This window comes from Antechinus flavipes, chromosome 2, assembly GCF_016432865.1.
Source record: "Antechinus flavipes isolate AdamAnt ecotype Samford, QLD, Australia chromosome 2, AdamAnt_v2, whole genome shotgun sequence".
NCBI classification, from domain to species: Eukaryota; Metazoa; Chordata; class Mammalia; order Dasyuromorphia; family Dasyuridae; genus Antechinus; species Antechinus flavipes.
In genome coordinates this window covers 345659977-345676995 of record NC_067399.1, presented here as the reverse complement: position 1 = coordinate 345676995, position 17019 = coordinate 345659977, and the positions used below count along the sequence as shown (strand labels likewise).

The following is a 17019-nucleotide window of genomic DNA, read 5'->3' as shown; positions in this document are numbered from 1 at the left end:
TCTGCAAACATATATTGTATCTAGGATATACTGCAACATATCCAACATATAAAGGACTGCTTGCCATCTAGGGGAGAGGGTGGAGGGAGGGAGGGAAAAAAAATTGGAACAGAAACGAGTGTCAATATAAAGTAATTATTAAATAAAAATTAAAAAAAAAAAGATAAAACAAAAACAAAAACAAAAAAAAAAGATAGATTCATGATCATGATCTGTGACCAAAGAAGAACTAGAGATCATTATTGATCACAAAATAGAAAATTTTGATTATATCAAATTAAAAAGTTTTTGTACAAACTAAACTAATGCAGACAAGATTAGAAGGGAAGCAATAAAGTGAGAAAATATTTTTACAGTCAAAGGTTCTGATAAAGGCCTCATTTCCAAAATATATAGAGAACTGACTCTAATTTATAAGAAATCAAGCCATTCTCTAATTGATAAATGGTCAAAGGATATGAACATACAATTTTCAGATGAAGAAATAGAAACTATTTCTAGCCTTATGAAAAGATGCTCCAAATCATTATTAATCAGAGAAATGCAAATTAAGACAACTCTGAGATACCACTACACATCTGTCAGATTGGCTAGGATGACAGGAAAAGATAATGCTGAATGTTGGAGATGTGGGAACCCTGGGACACTGATGCATTGTGAATGTATCCAACCATTCTGGAGAGCAATTTGGAACTATGTTCAAAAAGTTATCAAACTCTATATACCCTTTGATCCAGCAGTGTTACTACTAGGCTGATATCCCCAAGAGATCTTAAAGAATGGAAAGGGACCTGTATGTGCAAAACTGTGGCAGTCCTCTTTGTAGTGGCTAGAAACTGGAAACCAAATGGATGCCTATCAATTGGAGAATGGCTGAATAAGTTGTGGTATATGAGTATTATGGAATATTATTCTTCTGTAAGAAATGACCAGCAGGATGATTTCAGAAAAGCCTGGAGAGACCTACATGAACTGATGCTGAGTGAAATGAGAAGGACCAGGAGATCATTATATACTGCAACAACAATACGATATCAATATCTCAACAATGAGATGAACCAAATCAGTTCCATTTGTTCAATAATGAAGACAACCAACTACACCCAGAGAAAGAACTATGGGAAATAAGTATGAATCCCAACATAGCATTTCCATTTCCTCTGTTTTTATCCACTTGCATTTTTTATTTCCTTCTCAGGTTATTTTTACTTATTTCTAAGTCCGAATTTTCTTGTGCAGCAAAATAACTGTATGGATATATATACACATATTGTATTTAACATATACTTTAACATATTTAACATGTATTGGTCTACCTGCCCCATCTAGGGGAAGGGGTGAGGGGAAGAAGGAGAAAAGTTGGAAGAGAAGGTTTTGCAAGGGTCAATGCTGAAAAATTATCTATGCATATATCTTGTAAATAAAAAGCTATTAAAAAAAAAAAAGAACTCTGAGTAGTCAAACTGTAAGTTTTGTAGTTTTACAAACCAGATAGATATAAAGAAAATGAAATTACTTGTAAAAAGCTAATATAACGAAAAGTGATAGATTTCTAGTGGGAGCAGTTTCAAACCTTCATTTATTTTTAACTCTCTGCAGTCTCTGAGATTATAGATTACTTTCTTCACTTTGATATGATCTTTTCTTTTGGTTTTCATGCCACTATTCTTTCTTGGTTCTCCTTTTACTTTTATGACCACTTCTCAGTTTCCTTTGCTAGATCCTCATTCAAGGCACATATTGCTAATCATGGGTGTCCCCCACAAAGATCTATTTGGGTCCTCTTCTCTTCTCTCATTATGCTATTTCATTTGGTGATCTCTCACTTTTCATGGATTCGATTATCATCTCTATGCAGATGATACTCAGATCTAGCTATATACTGTCAAGGTATAATATATAGCTTCTCAATCACCCAAGCTCATAACCTAATGTCATCCTTAATGCCTCAAGTCTTTCTCATTTTCCAAACAGCTGCCAAATGCTGTGTTTACTCTCGTGTAACACCTCTCCTATGCTACTTTCTCTCCTCCAACACAGTCATTAAGCTGATCCAGACCTTATCACTTCACTCCTGAATAAATATAACCTGACTGGTTTACTTGACTCAAGCTTCTCCCCACTATAGTCCATTCTATATTCATCTGTCAAAGTATCTTCCTAAAGCACAGGTTTGACCATGTCATCCTTCCATTCCTTCCAACATCCTTCCAACAAATTCTAATAGTGGAGAGTTTAAAAATTCAAGATAGCAGAGCCTAGTTCCCCAGTAAATTTCCTTGACAAAAATATAGAATTCTCATCAGGAAAGTCAAGAAAAAGTCAGTGAGACATTTTTCTAGCCCAGAGCACATTAGGAAGAAAAAACTGATCTCTGAACACTATGGACTATATGACAACCCTGTTGCCCATTTGCAATTTCAGGGCAGAGCGGAACAATCATGAGCAAGGACTTTAGCAGTTTAGGACCAAGAACAAGTTCCTGAAAGTACAATTGTGTGGCTTCTCTTTGAATCAGAAAACAAAGGAGAAATTGAAAAAATCTACCAGTCATCTTCTAATAGAAACTCAAAAATAAAAACTCCCAGGAAAATAATAGCCAAAATCCAAAGTTTCCAAGTCAAGGAAAAAATATTGCAGGAAGACAGAAAGAATTCAAATACCAAGGAGTCACAAGTCAGGATTACACAAGATTTAGTAGCTACCACTTCTACAGGAGCACAACTGACTGGCATAGTGGATTCCTGTAGTTAAGAAGATCCATCTCCCTGACTGGCCTTAGTGAAAAAGAAAAACGAGACTTGTCTGAGGAGATCACTGTGAATGCAAAGGGAACTCACCAGTCAACTTAGTTTGTGAGAAGAAATGTACAGAAGATAGAAACAAAGCCACATAATAAATGATAAACATAAAATTAAAAAGTGTCAGGAAAACTAAAGCTCAGAATGATCTGAAGCTGATAAGGGTAGCTAACAACAAAGTAAAGAAATTTTTAGGTATATTGGGAAGAAAAAAGGAAAGAAGGAATATGGCCTTTTCTAGGGAGAGAAGACATTCCTTCTTTCGTTTTTTGTTTTATCTACAAAGGAGAATGATTTTTTTCAATAGAAATGACAAAATAGAAATGGACCTCTAGAGAGTTGATTACCAAAATAATCAGTGAGAGAGTACCTAACTTTTCTCAATAGTCAAATGGTCCACAAGTAAATCACTCAGTCCTGAAACAAATGGAAGTCGTCATTGCTAAGTACCTTACAACTTGATATGAAAGATCACGGAAAACAGAAAAGGTACCGTAAGATTGGAGAAGGGCAAATGTCTATGTTTTCAAAAAAAGAAAAGAGCAGTCTATAAACTACTGATCAATGAAAGTTTGACTTCAATTCATGGAGAAATTGTAGAAAACGTCATTAAAGGGATGGTTGGTGAACATCAAGAAAGGGAAGTGGTGATTAAAAAGAGCCCTTTTAACTTCATCTATTCTATAGGTCATATCAGACTAACCTTCATCTTTTTTTTTTTATATAGTATTAAGGTAGTATGTTGGAAGCCGCAATCTCTAAGCTGATTGGCAAAGCCCAGCACTGAGATCAGATGTGCACAGCACTCATGCAAGAACAACATTTCCTTTTATGATTCTCATCAGTGGACTACTATTTCCTATATTATTTATATAATTGGCTTGATTGGCACTAAAACATTATCTAAAAAATCTGGTGACAAGGGGAATTTAGGCAAGTTAACTAGAAACGCTTCCACATGCATATTTCTGTCCTAATAAAACTAATCTCTCACTGAGACAAATAATAAAGGAGAGAATACTATGAAAAGCATTGTCACTATGGGAGAGAATCCAAGGGTCCAGGAAATAATGGTGTTTACCAACTTAGACTCAGAAAAGATCAGTATATCTAGAAACCAAAAAATGGTTAAAGTATAACTAGGAATTGCTCTAAATGCTTATGTATATGGTTTCAAGTCAGAGGAATCAAATAATCCATAGAATTGACAAAGAAGACATAAGTAAACTAACAAAATTCACTGACATTTAATCTTGTATAATATTTACACTTTCATTATTGGTTTTGCGTAATGTAATCAATAATTAACATTTAACCATAAAAAACTTGCTCAAATATTAAATATCAAATGTAGTAACATATAAAGGTCAATAAGTCAGACACATGTCTGGAGACTATGTTGACCTAAAGAAAAGTATATGATCATGATATAGTATAAAATAAAGCCTGAAGGAGCCTGAGAGAAGTGGGAGCATCATTTCTATCAGTTCCTCATTCAAACTACCCCATGACTCCTGTCTTCCTTTGATGCCCGACCCTATTCCTCCTGCTCAACCTCCTGGATCCTCTGCAGAGGCTGGACCCCTGCAGTAATAGATAAGAATATTGCAGATGATTTACCTGGATTTTAATAAAGTTTTTAACACATTACCCAATTTTTTCTCATAGAAAAAATGGAGAGATATGGATTAAATGATATTATAGTTAGATGATTTGAAAAATGATTGGAAGACTCAAAAGAGTAGATATTAATCGTTTAATATTACCTTGGCAGGAGGTCTCTAGTGAAATAACCCAAAGAGCAGTACTTAACCCTGTGCTACTTAAATTTTTATTGGTGACTTAAAGACACAGATGGTATATCAAATGTGCAAATAGCACAAAACTGCAAGGGATAGCTAAGTGAATGATAGAGTAAGGATCCAAAAGAATCCTGACAAATAAGAGTATTAGATTGAATCTAGAAGATGAAAAGGACCTGGGGGTTTAGAGATGAGTAAGCTCAATATGAATCAGAAATATGATGTGGCATCAGAAAGCTGATGCAATTTTGGGTGTCAGAGAGGAGATACAGCTTCTAGGAAAATAAACTCACTGAATTCTATCTTCATCAGACCTAATCTGAAACATTGTATTCAGTTTTGGTTGCTACAGTTTTAAAAAGATAAACTTGTGTCCAGAAATGGACAAATGATGGTAAAAGGCCTCGAGTTCCTGACACAAAGAAATCTTAAAGAAAATGTTTAACATTAAAAGAGTATGTTTAAGCCTAAAGAAGAAAAAAAAAAAGATTGCGGTAGGGGAGGAGGGAAAGAAGAAAAATAAATATGTTCAAGTATCTGAAGGGTAATCATATGAAAGAAGACTACTTGTTCCATTTGGCTCCAGAGGGCAAAACCAGGAACAACTGTCAGAAATTATAAAGAAGTCAATTTAGACTTGATTTTAGGAGCAAATTTCCAATGATTACATAAGTCTAAGAAACCCCTTCCTTAGGTCTTTAGGCAGAGGCTAGATGAGTATTTGTTAAGTTGTTATATAATAGGAATTTCTTCACATATGGACAATAACATTGCTGAGGTACTTCTCAATTTTCAAATTCTATGATTCTGATTCCTTCCCTTCTCCAGCAAATTACAAATTCAATCATCTTCCTTTTCCTTCCAATCTTCAACCTCTTCCTATCTACTGTTTGCTTCTAAATTTGTCCAAACTTCTCCACCTTAAAAAATCCTTTTTAAGCCCAAAAAGCTGTCTACTTGTCATTGTTTCCATCTTCTCTCCTCTTACTCAATTCATCTCAATTTGTCTTCCAACCCATAACTCAACTGAAATTTTCTATACAAAGCTACCAATGGGGCTATTGCATCTTTTTACTGTAATCCTATCATCACACCTTGCACAAAGTAGTTGCCTTAATTAATGCCTGTTGATTATTGCTGTTTTGACTATTTAGACAATATTTTTCATTATTTTCCATATCTCTAATGTCAATAATAATGACAAACCATTCAACAAATATTTTTTCATTTGTTAAAAGAAATTAATGTAATTTTTCTAAGAGACCAGAAGAGTAGTTATAACAGATATATTAAGTAGAAGAGTGTATAGGAGAGGATAAGCATTTATATATCGTACCAAGGCACTGTGCTAAACACTTTAATTAATATTATTTCATTTCACATAAAATCCGTGTTTCTTTCATCTGCTTTTATTCAAGAAAAAAAGTGAATTTGGTTTTCTATCGCCAAAAGGGAAGAAAATGTCCAACCTTAATGTTTAGCTCTTTTCTACATCATTTCAAAAGTGATTTACATTGATAACACAATAAATTACCAAAGGTAGGAAAAAAGTAAACAACCTACATAATTTTAGAATTCCTCAATCAGCCAATTTACGAACGTTTATGGCCTCATCTCTGAAACCAAGTGCCCTTAATGCGAATATAAGGAGGAAAGGCTACATATTAAAAAAAAAAAAAAAAAAAAAGTATTTTCTGGGCTTGAAAGTAAAAGAAACATCTAGATAGCATTTCTATGGAATGAGTATTTTTGAAAAAATTAATAAACATTAACTGGTGGGCTGATTTGGAAGGGAAGGTGAGAAAGAAAGAGCAGGGCAGAAGAAAGTGTGCCCTCAGACCCGGAGATATTCACCAAACGAGGCATAGCCGGGTCAGATCGACTACCGGAAGGGGCGAGCATACAAAACGAGGCATGGTGTGGTGGAGCGATTACCCTAGGATTACTAGGGCAAGAACGTGCTCAGAGGCAGCAGAGGATGGAAAAGGCGCTCGCCTCGGCCTCGCTTCCCCACGACAGTTCCAGGCCCGAGAACAGTAGGGCCCCGTGACCCGGGTAGGCGGACGGAAGCTGCCGCTTCCTCCGCCGCCGCCGCCACCGCCGCCGCCGCCGCCTCTTCCTTCCCTTTGCAATACCGCAAAGGGCGGAGGGAAGCTGGGACTGGAGCGCGAAGTCCCAGGCACAAGCCCGGTTATGAGTCTCCGCCCCTTCCCCTTTTCTCTTCCCCCACTTTCCGGGACTCAGACAGGGAGGCCCGGACTGGCGGCGGGCGACCTGACCACCAACCTGAGCTGTCCCCATCCTCTGAGACCGACGAGCTCTCAGTGTCCTCGTCTTCCGAGGTGCTTCCCTCGTTCTCGGCGTAGTCCACCTCCATTTCATCGTGATGATTCGTCTCTTTCTTGTCCCCACGGGAATGGACAGGCATTTTCCAGTCGCCCCCAATGCTTATTGCTCTTCCTTAAAGGCCACGATCCCTTCAGTAAGCCGGCGTGTCTACGTCCACAACCAAGCCCGAAGCGACCCGACTTGTCCCAGAATTGTCTTCTCCCTTTCTGCAACTCACAGCCTAATCCGCCGGTCCCGCGATGGAAGCCCTGCCATTGGAGAACCTCTTCCATGAAGCCTAGAGAGGCGGGGCCTGATTACACGTTGAAGGCTCGAAGACGCGTTGCCTTTCGGGAGTTGTAGGCTCTGTGAAGGAAATCCGAGTTGACTGCACTTCATTAGCCCCATCTTTGGTTATTTGGCCTAACTGGAATTGAAGTGCCCAAAAAAGCCCCAATCACATACACTCAAATCTCACTTATACATAGAAGCGCATATTTCATGCACTAGATAAACTGTCTCCATTTTCCCACCAAACCACTTGCCTGAGAATTTTGTAACATGAGAATAAAGTCACCAAAATTTGCCCTGTGAGTATCTAGCCCCCAAGTGTTATGTCAAGCAGAAATTGAGAATTGCAACTTCCCTCTATGTATCTTGGTTCAGAACATTATTAATAGTAATAAATTCACTGACTGCTAGAACAAGGAGACCTTAGAAACTTATCTAGTGCAACCCCTAATTAATGTAGAAACAAGAAAAATGAAGACTCAGAGAATTTAATTTGACAAAGATCACTCAGCAAATTAATAGCAGAGTAAAGACTGCTCAAAATCCAAGCTCACTATTTATGGGGCATAGTGGAAAGAGTATTGGATTTGGAGTTAGGACATGGGTTTGAGAGTGGTTCTCCCCCTTTGTTCTGACCTTGGATAAGTCTTTTAAAAAATTCTGTGTGGCCCAGAACAAATGACTCAACAACCTTGTCCACAGTTCCTTCAAGTGTAAAAGGAAAGGCTCTATGTGGCCCAGAACAAATGACTCAACAACCTTGTCCACAGTTCCTTCAAGTGTAAAAGGAAAGGCTCTAAGTGATGGCTATCAGTTTTGACCAAATGCCTTATAGGAAGGCATGTTTCACTATATTACATTTTTATTGAGGTAGTGAAATTGTATTATACTTTCTATCTTAATTTATGATTTGCACTTTCAGTACTATACAATATATAGAATTATGGAAATAATTGTATTAAAAACTTTGATTCTGTTCTCTGAGCCAAAGAAACAAAAAGAAGAAAGATTAAGCCTGAGAGGATGATGGAAAAAAGCACAGAAACAGGCAATACAAAATTTATATTCCTGAAGCAGACTCTAAAACAAAAAAAGAAAAACAACTAGAATTTAAGGGGTGGGGTGCCCATCAATTGAGAATGCCTAAACAAATTGTGAAAGATTAAAAAAATACTACTATTAGTCTAATATATTCTAACTGTGAAAGATTAAAAATACTATTAGTGTAATGTATAATATTACTGCACATTATGGATTGAGGAAAGAGATTCTAGAGAATCCTGACATTAATGAAATAATAGTGATGAACCAAAAGAACAAGTTGCTGACAACAACATTGTAAAGAAAAACAATTTTGAAAAACTTAAGAACTCTTATCAATACAATGACCAATCATATCTTTAGAGGCAGTTCCTGACATAGAAGACTCAAGGTTCAGAAACAGACATGCGTTTTTTGACATGATCATTGTGTGAATTTGTTTTTCCTTAAGTGTTCTTATTTGTTACATAGGTGGTGATTGTTTCTCTTGCTATTGTTTCTGTTTTTTAAATTGAGGGAACAGATAGAGAAGGGAGAGGAAGCTAGCAAAAGTAATGCCAAAAAGAGAAAGGCATAAAAACATTTTTAAATACAAGGACATTCAGAAGCAACACCTGAAACAAGATAATTTTTAAAATGATTTGTGGAAATATATATATGTATACATAAATATTTTTTAAAGCAAGAGGCATGAAAAAGTCACTAACACAATACTTTTTGTCTTCTGCTGTGTACATGAAAATTATCTTTGTTGTTTAAGTTCCAAATAAAAAATTAATCTTAGGGGAAATTGACATTGTTTAAACAACAGAGAAGTCAATTAGGAGAAAAAATAGGTATATAACATCCAGGAACAACTGAACCTAGTAGTAGCCTAGTGTTTGGTAAAACATAAAATCAAGGTCAAGGACTATTTGACAAAAACTGCTGGCAAATTTGGAATGAAGTTTGGAATAAATTATATGGAGACTTAACATTTCATTCTATATAACCAAGATAAGTTCCAAATGGAATATGATAGATTTTTTTAAACCATTGTAAAAATTTGTAGTAGTAATGAAAGATGCATCTTTTAAGAAACACAGATAGGAGAGAAAGAGTTCATGATCAGACATGGAATAGAGAAGATCATAGAAGATAAAATGGATAATTTTCATTATATAAAATGTAAAAAAAATTTTTTTCAAACAAAAGTAATGCAGTTATAGTTAAAAGGGAAACTTAATTGGGATGGGAATCTTTGCAGCCAGTTTTTCTGATAAAGAACGGTCTCATAGCAAGATATATAAAGATTTATATAGACATGGTCAAAACATATGACCAATTTTTCAAAAGATTCAAGCTCCCACCAATCATATGGTGGAAACAAAGCTTCAAACTACTAATAAATACAAACTAAAACGAATCTGAGATATTTCCCTCAAAAGTTAACTGCTAACTCATTAAATTCTGCTCCATAACTTGGCTATTACTTAACCTCCCCCCACCCATGAATCCCTCTCGTTTTCTTCCCCCAACCTTTGCTTTCCCGTCAACCTATCCTTTTCCCCTTATTTCTTCATAGATTTTGGAGGGTACTATACCCTTCATGGTATATATGTAGTGTTACCTATTGAATCCATTCCTGATGTGAGTAGGTGTTTAGAACTATGAACCCTCCTCCTTCCTCTAATGCCTTTGTGTCTATTCTTCCTCTGCATTTCATTTGTGTAACATGATTAATATTTTTATCTTTATTCTGCCAATCTTTCTTTTGAGCTTACTCCATTGTTGATGTAAATCTTAAACATAAAGTAAACATTTCCCAGATAAAAAGAACAATTTATCCATGTATAAAGCTTGTCTATGTCGAGTACCTTTAAAACTGCTTTTTGATATTGGCTCTTATATGTTAAATTTTCTATCAAGTTTGGGTTTGGTTGCTAGGAAGTCCTAGAAAGCTACAAGTTCATTGAATGTTCATTTTTTCTCATTCAAAATTATAATTTGCAAGATATATTTTTGGTGGCAGGCCTAGGTTCTTTTGATTGTCTGTAGATATGATTCCAAGACCTGTGGTCTTTGTAACTGCAAATTTTCTCTGGGCAGGGAGTCATTTCTCGTTACTCTTAGGGATAGAAGCTTTTCTTACTAAAGTGTCCTTCTCTGAAGATGAATTCTAGTCTTCCCTGTTCCATAATATATTTCAATGGTGGGGTTCTTCTTTGCTGGTTCATTTTTTTTTTTTTAATTAAGAGGGATTAGTAATTATTAGTATTAATTACTAAAAAATTAGTAATTTTTTTATTAAGAGATATTAGATGGTGCCTCAAGCTTCCCTTCTGACCAGGAACCCGAAACCAAGAGCTCCACCTCCTGAAAGTGCCCACAGCCTGCAATGCTCCAGCCCCACTGCTTCTGCTCTCATCAGGTGCTGGTTGTTTCTAGCCCAGGGTCTCAGAAGCACAGCTGGGCCTGGCATTCCCAATCAGCCAAGGTTCACTCTGTCTTCTTGGACTCAAACTCCCACTCTACAAACAGTACAGGAGGTGATAGTCTCTGTGGTTCCTGCTGAGGCTCCAACCACAACCAAATAACCAGAGGGATCCCAACTTGAAGTTTCTGTGGAACTCTCCTGGAAGTGTTTGCACTTCAGACAGCTTAATCCCAGTCTTTCTTCACAGATTGTGAGGTTGTATCAAGAGGACCGTTTTTCTAGTTTTTCACTAGTCCCATGTTCATCCTGAGGCACAAATGTACTCTATTTGTAGGAAGATCAGGAGAGCCTGAAATTTACCAATCTACTCTTCCATCTTCCCAGAATCCATCCTCACTCAAAGTTAACAATAGATAATGAAGGTTATCTATTAACAAAGACAACAAATTGTTGGAGAGACTGGAAAGAAAATAGGTACAGCCCTATTGATATGGAGGTTTAAACTGGTCCAAACATTTTGGAAAACATTTTCTAACTATACCCCAAAAGTTACTATAATGTGCATACCTTGTCCCAGTGATATCACCCCAAAGAAGAAAAAAAAAAGGATCCATATGTATAACAGTGATTTTTGTATGGCAAAAAACTTCTTTGGGGAGTGGGGAGTTAGGAAGGAAGCGACTGTGGTTAAGTGACTTGCCAAGGGTCACAAGGCAATAAGTGTGAAGTGTCTGAGGCTGTATTTGAACTCAGGTCTTTCATCAGGTTATCCACCAACAGAGTAATGGCTGGACTGATTATGATATATAGACATATTATTGCACTATAATAGAGGATTGAAGGGAAAAACTTAGGAAGGCTAGTATGAACTGATGCAAAATGAAATCAGTAGAACCAAAAGAAAATTTATACAATAGCAGCTTATAAACAAAAACAACTTTAAAAGACAGTATTGGGGCAGCTAGGTGGTGCAATGAATAGAGTACCAGCCCTTAAGTCTTTTGAGGACCTGAATTCAAATTTGACCTCAGACACTTAACACTTCCTAGTTGTATGACCCTGTATGTATGTATGTATGTATGTAAGGCAAGTCACTTAGCCCCAATTGCCTCAGCAAAAAAAAGAATACAAGTCATTTTGCAGTTGATAGTCAAAAAATAGAACAAAAATGAAAAAATTAAAACCATTTCTAGTCACAGACTTGGTATTTCTGATTAATTCAGTGACTCACTAACCACTTTTGAAAAATCAATGTTGCTCCCAGAATCTCCTATCAATGAAGTGATGGGCCCAAGATGAGGTATGAACATTTTTGGATATATCTAGTTTGGTAATTTGTTTTGCTTAACTATGTGTTTATTACTAATATTTTTTCTTTTTCTCATTTTTGAGTGGGAGGAGGTAAGAGCAAAAGTAGGGCTAGGGATTGGATTCTCCTAAAAGAGAAGAATAAGAAAAGCTAAAAGAAATCACATAGGAAAGCAGGACAGCTTTGAAAGCTACATATTGAATTTAGCTCTATGTGATAGAAGTTTATAGACACATTCTTTTCCTTCTTTTCTAAATGGAAATTTTCATTTTATTGTTTGTCAAGTTCAGAATAAAATTTGTTTTTTGTTATTTGATATTGTATTGAACAAACTGATTTCAATAGTATTATTTTTATTTTATTGGTACAGTTCAACCATGAGTAATTAATATTTTTCCATTTATTTAGATCTGTATTTTGTAATTTTTTTGATTATAAGTTTTATTCCTGTATCGATCTTAGAAGTTGGAAACTTAAATAGTTTCTATATATTTATTTTCAATGAAATTTTGATGAATTTTGTTGGTAATATACATAAAGGATGATTTTGTGGAATTATTTGATATCTTTCTATTTTACTACATTTAGTCAATTATTCTTACTTGAATCTAAGTAAATCTCCATGTCATCTTCAAAATGCAACAAATGTTTGTTTTGCCAATGTTTATTCCTTAAATTTCTTTTTCTCATCTTTCTATAAGTTATCATTTTTAATTAGTACATCGAATAACAATGGGGATAATAGAAATTCTTCTAATTTTTTTCAGAAAGACATCTAACATTTCACCATTATAAATAACATATATTTTAGTTTTAGATAATATTATTTTACTTAATAGAAAAAGGCTTATATATTCTTATGCCTTTTTCATGTTTTTTAAACAAAAATTATTGTATTTTGATTTTTTGAAAAACATTTCCACATTAGTCATGTTGTGGGAAAGGGAAAAGGGAAAATTCATATAAAAAAACAAACAAACAAAAAGTGAAAATAGTATGCTTTGATCTACATTCAGATTCCATAATTCAAATGTGGTCATCATTCTCCATCATTCCTTGGGATTGTCTTGGTGACTGCATTGCTGAGAAGAGATGAATATCATAGTTGATCAACACACAATCTTGCTGTTACTGTGTACAATGTTCTCCTGGTTCTGCTCTCTTCACTCAGCATCAGTTGTTCATGTAAGTTTTTCCATGTTTTTCTGAAATCAACTTCATTTCTTATAGAATAGTATTCTATTACATTCATAAACCACAACTTATTCAACTATTACTCAATTGATGGGCATCCCCTCAATTTCTAATTCTTTAATTGATCAAAGATGGGCAGAAGCAGCTACACCCAAAGAAAGAACACTGGGAAATGAATATAAACTGCTTGCATTTTTGTTTTTCTTCCCGGATTATTTATACCTTCTGAATTCAATTCTCCCTGTGCAACAAGGAAACTGTTCGGTTCTGCACACATATATATTGTATCTAAGATATACTGTAATTCAACATGTAAAGGACTGCTTGCCATCTTGGGGAGGGGGTGGAGGGAAGAAGGGGAAAAATCGGAACAGAAGTGAATGCAAGGGATAATGCTGTAAAAAATTACCCTGGCATGAATTCTATCAATAAAAAGTTATTTCAAAAAAAAAAAAAATTCTAATTCTTTGCTACCACAAAAAGAACTGCTATATTCTTGTACAAGTGGATCCTTTCCCTTTATTTAGAATTATGTTTTTTCATTGTTTTTCATTATTCTGTCCATTATATTTGTGTTGTTCCTAATGTTGAACCAACATTGAATTTTTTCTCTAACCTGATTACTGTAAAAAATCTCTTTAACATATTGTTATGGATTTTTAAATATATTTTTATTCAATATTTTTGCAGGAATATTCATTTGGGACACTGGTTAAAAGGCTTCTCACAGAAGTTTGCCAAAAAAATTTTTGGGAGGGTAGAAAGTATCTTTAAAAAGCTATATTTGAAAAAAAAAAGGCTATATTTGATTATGGAATATTATTGCTCTGTAAAAAATGACTAGCAGGATAATTTCAGAAAAGCCCTGGAGAGACTTACATGAACTGATGCTGAGTGAAATGAGCAGGACCAGGAGATCATTATATACTTCAACAACAATACTATATGATGATCAATTCTGATGGAACTGACCCTCTTCAACAATGAGATGAACCAAATGAGTTCCCATAGAGCAATAATGAATTGAACCAGCTTCACCCAGTGAAAGAACTCTGGGAGATGACTATGAACCACTACATAGAATTCCTAATCCCTCTATTTTTGTCCACCTGAATTTTTGATTTCCTTCACAGGCTAATTGTACACTATTTCAAAGTCCAATTCTTTTTGTATAGCAAAATAACTGTTTGGACATGTATACATATATTGTATTTGACTTATACTTTAACATATTTAACATGTATTGGTATGCCATCTCGGGGAGGGGATGGGGGGAAAGAGGGAAAAAAGTTGGAACAAAAGGTTTTGCAACTGTCAATGCTGAAAAATTACCCATGCATATATCTTGTAAATTAAAAGTTATATAATAAAAATAAAATAAAAAAGGCTATATTTGTTAACTCATCTGGTCTTAGTTTTTGTTTTTTGTTGAATCTATTGGAAGTTCCCATGTGACTTATTCAATTTCTTTCCCCAATATTGTGTTATTTAAATTCTCTCTATTATTCTCTCAATCTGAATATTTTATGGGTTTTTCAAATATTCATCTATTTCATTAGTTATTTGTTTTACTGGCAAAATAATTTCTAATAATTTAATGTATTTCCTCTTCATTTGTTGTGAATTTTTTTTGTGTTGGTTTTTTCTTTTCCTAATTCATTGATTCATTCCTAATGCCTAATTCATTGATTTATTCCTTCTGTTAATGAAGTATTTAGAGATAAACATTTTTCTGTAAGGACAGCTTTGGCTGTATTTTAAAAGTTTTAGTAGATTGTTTCAGTATTTTGGTTTTTAATGATATTATATCTTGTTCTTTGGCCACTAATACCTGAAAATTTATTCTGTCTCCCTTTAAGTTGATCTCTTTTTACTCACATGCTCCTTTTTGACTATATGCTTTTTTCATTCTTCTCAATATTTAATGTTTCTGCCTTTCTATATTTGTTTGTGAGGTCTTTATGCACTAGAACATAGTTAAAATTTGTAAAGGTTCAATGCACAGATTAAAAACATGTGTGTGCCTTTATATTCTCATTAGTAATCACCAAAAATCTATCATATCTAACTTTTCTAAAATTCCATTGAAGTTCTTAACTTCTTTCTCACTTATCTTTTTGTTATATTTCTTTAATTCTGAAAGGGGCACATTGAAATCTGCAACTATTATCATTCTACAGTCAGAGAGACCACTACTTCTGTGAAAATTGTGGTTTCTGTGAGAGAGTTGACTATAAGAATAGCATCATGTCAGAAGCAGAGGGCAATCAGAACTCTTAATTTTTCTTGATATGATTTGAAGTATGTGGATGTCATTTCATATAGCTATAGATATATGTATAGATCTGGACATATAGACAGCATATTAATATTATTTCAGCATTTCCTATGGTGCCTTTAAGTGCAACATAATTTTAAGCCCTGATAATTTCTTTTACCCATGAATATTTTTACACTTATTTTGACTGAAATAATGGGGAAATTTTTTTTTAATTCATCTGGATATAATACTGACAGCAGTGTGAAAAGGTATCATCAATTCCAGATTGGAACTGACTGCATTGCTACTCTTGCCACTGTTCACTTCACTAAAGCTCATAACAGTACTACTACCCTCTCTAACTAAATCTACACACTTCCAGTTACTACCTTTGGATGTCATACCACACCAGTGAGGTCAGAAATAATTGAAGTAATTGGCATGATTACTTTGCTCCACTTTGTGGAGGGGGGACATGGAGTGACAGAGAGAAAAATTTGGAACACAAATGAATGTTAAGTGAATGTTAAAAACTATCTTTGCATATATTTAAAAAAAGACTAAGGAATCTAGATCCTAGCCACTCCTCCCAAATCTCATGACACCTATATTTGGGAAAAAAAAAAAAAAAAGCAAAACTAGATAGCTTAAGTCCCAGGCTCAAGCTTATTTAAGCACCATGTGTTTGAAATATATACCTCCTCCACACCTTATGGAAGATCCAAAAGAGGGTCATATACCACATGAGTATTCATGTAGAAATGAGTGAAAGCTGTTTGTCCTTTTAAATCGATGCAGCAACCCCTAATGCCATCAGAGAGGGTGAGAAGAACCAAGGAACTACCTAGGGTTTACTGTGTCAACTCAAAGTGACAAGTTTCTTAGCACTGCACCCAACATATGGTCTAAACGCAGGGGTCTTCAAACTACAGCCCGCAGGCCAGATGTGGCAGCTGAGGATGTTTATCCCCCTCACCCAGGGTTATGAAGTTTCTTTATTTAAAGGCCCACAAAACAAAGTTTTTGTTTTTACTATAGTCTGGCCCTCCAGTCTGAGGGACAGTGAACTGGTCCCCTATTTAAAAAGTTTGAGGACCTCTCTAAAGTCTCAAATGGGGTGGTAAATAGTTAAGTTTTACCTATTTGCATCTTTTATTTTTATTTTACTTATTTGCAATTTGGAAGTAAAAAAAAATCTTTAAATGCATGTTTAAAAATTTTACATGGAATTAGACTTAGAATTTATTAGAAAATATTTAATGAAATAACATTTTTTTAAAATTTAATACTTTTTTATATTAACTAAGGTACATTTAACACATTTTTCCATATCCCCAATTTTGGAAAGTTCTCAAGGCTCAAGGATTGTTATTTTAAAGTATCTCACCTCCTGCCCTGCATTAAAGACTAGCAACTTAAATCAAGAGAGTATATACTTCATTAACATTTACTGACAAATGCCTTGTCACATAGAATGGACTAGTCTGCACGTGTTCTTGCCTTCAGAAGCCTGTTGCATCTCTTCTATCCTCTCTATTATCTGAAGTCCAATTACATCAATTGCCAAATCTGATGGT

The 17019-nt window shown here is 34.8% G+C and overlaps 1 protein-coding gene across 6 annotated transcripts in view; it reads right to left on the bottom strand.

Annotated features, from left to right (window-relative positions):
• The window catches only part of BRMS1L (BRMS1 like transcriptional repressor), a 131626-nt gene extending 124051 nt beyond the window's left edge, over positions 1 to 7575 (bottom strand). For 4 of the 6 annotated variants that reach the window (XM_051977978.1, XM_051977980.1, XM_051977979.1 and 1 more), the window contains exon 1: positions 6890 to 6985. Coding sequence is in view for 2 of the 6 variants with exons in the window: in XM_051977975.1 (XP_051833935.1) it covers positions 6890 to 7031 (142 nt within the window). In the remaining 4 variants the exon portion in view is untranslated. Of the gene's footprint in view, positions 1 to 6889 lie in introns of all 6 variants that reach the window. The other 2 variants (XM_051977975.1, XM_051977976.1) reach the window with 2 other exon arrangements.
• Between the last annotated feature and the right edge of the window lie 9444 nt (positions 7576 to 17019).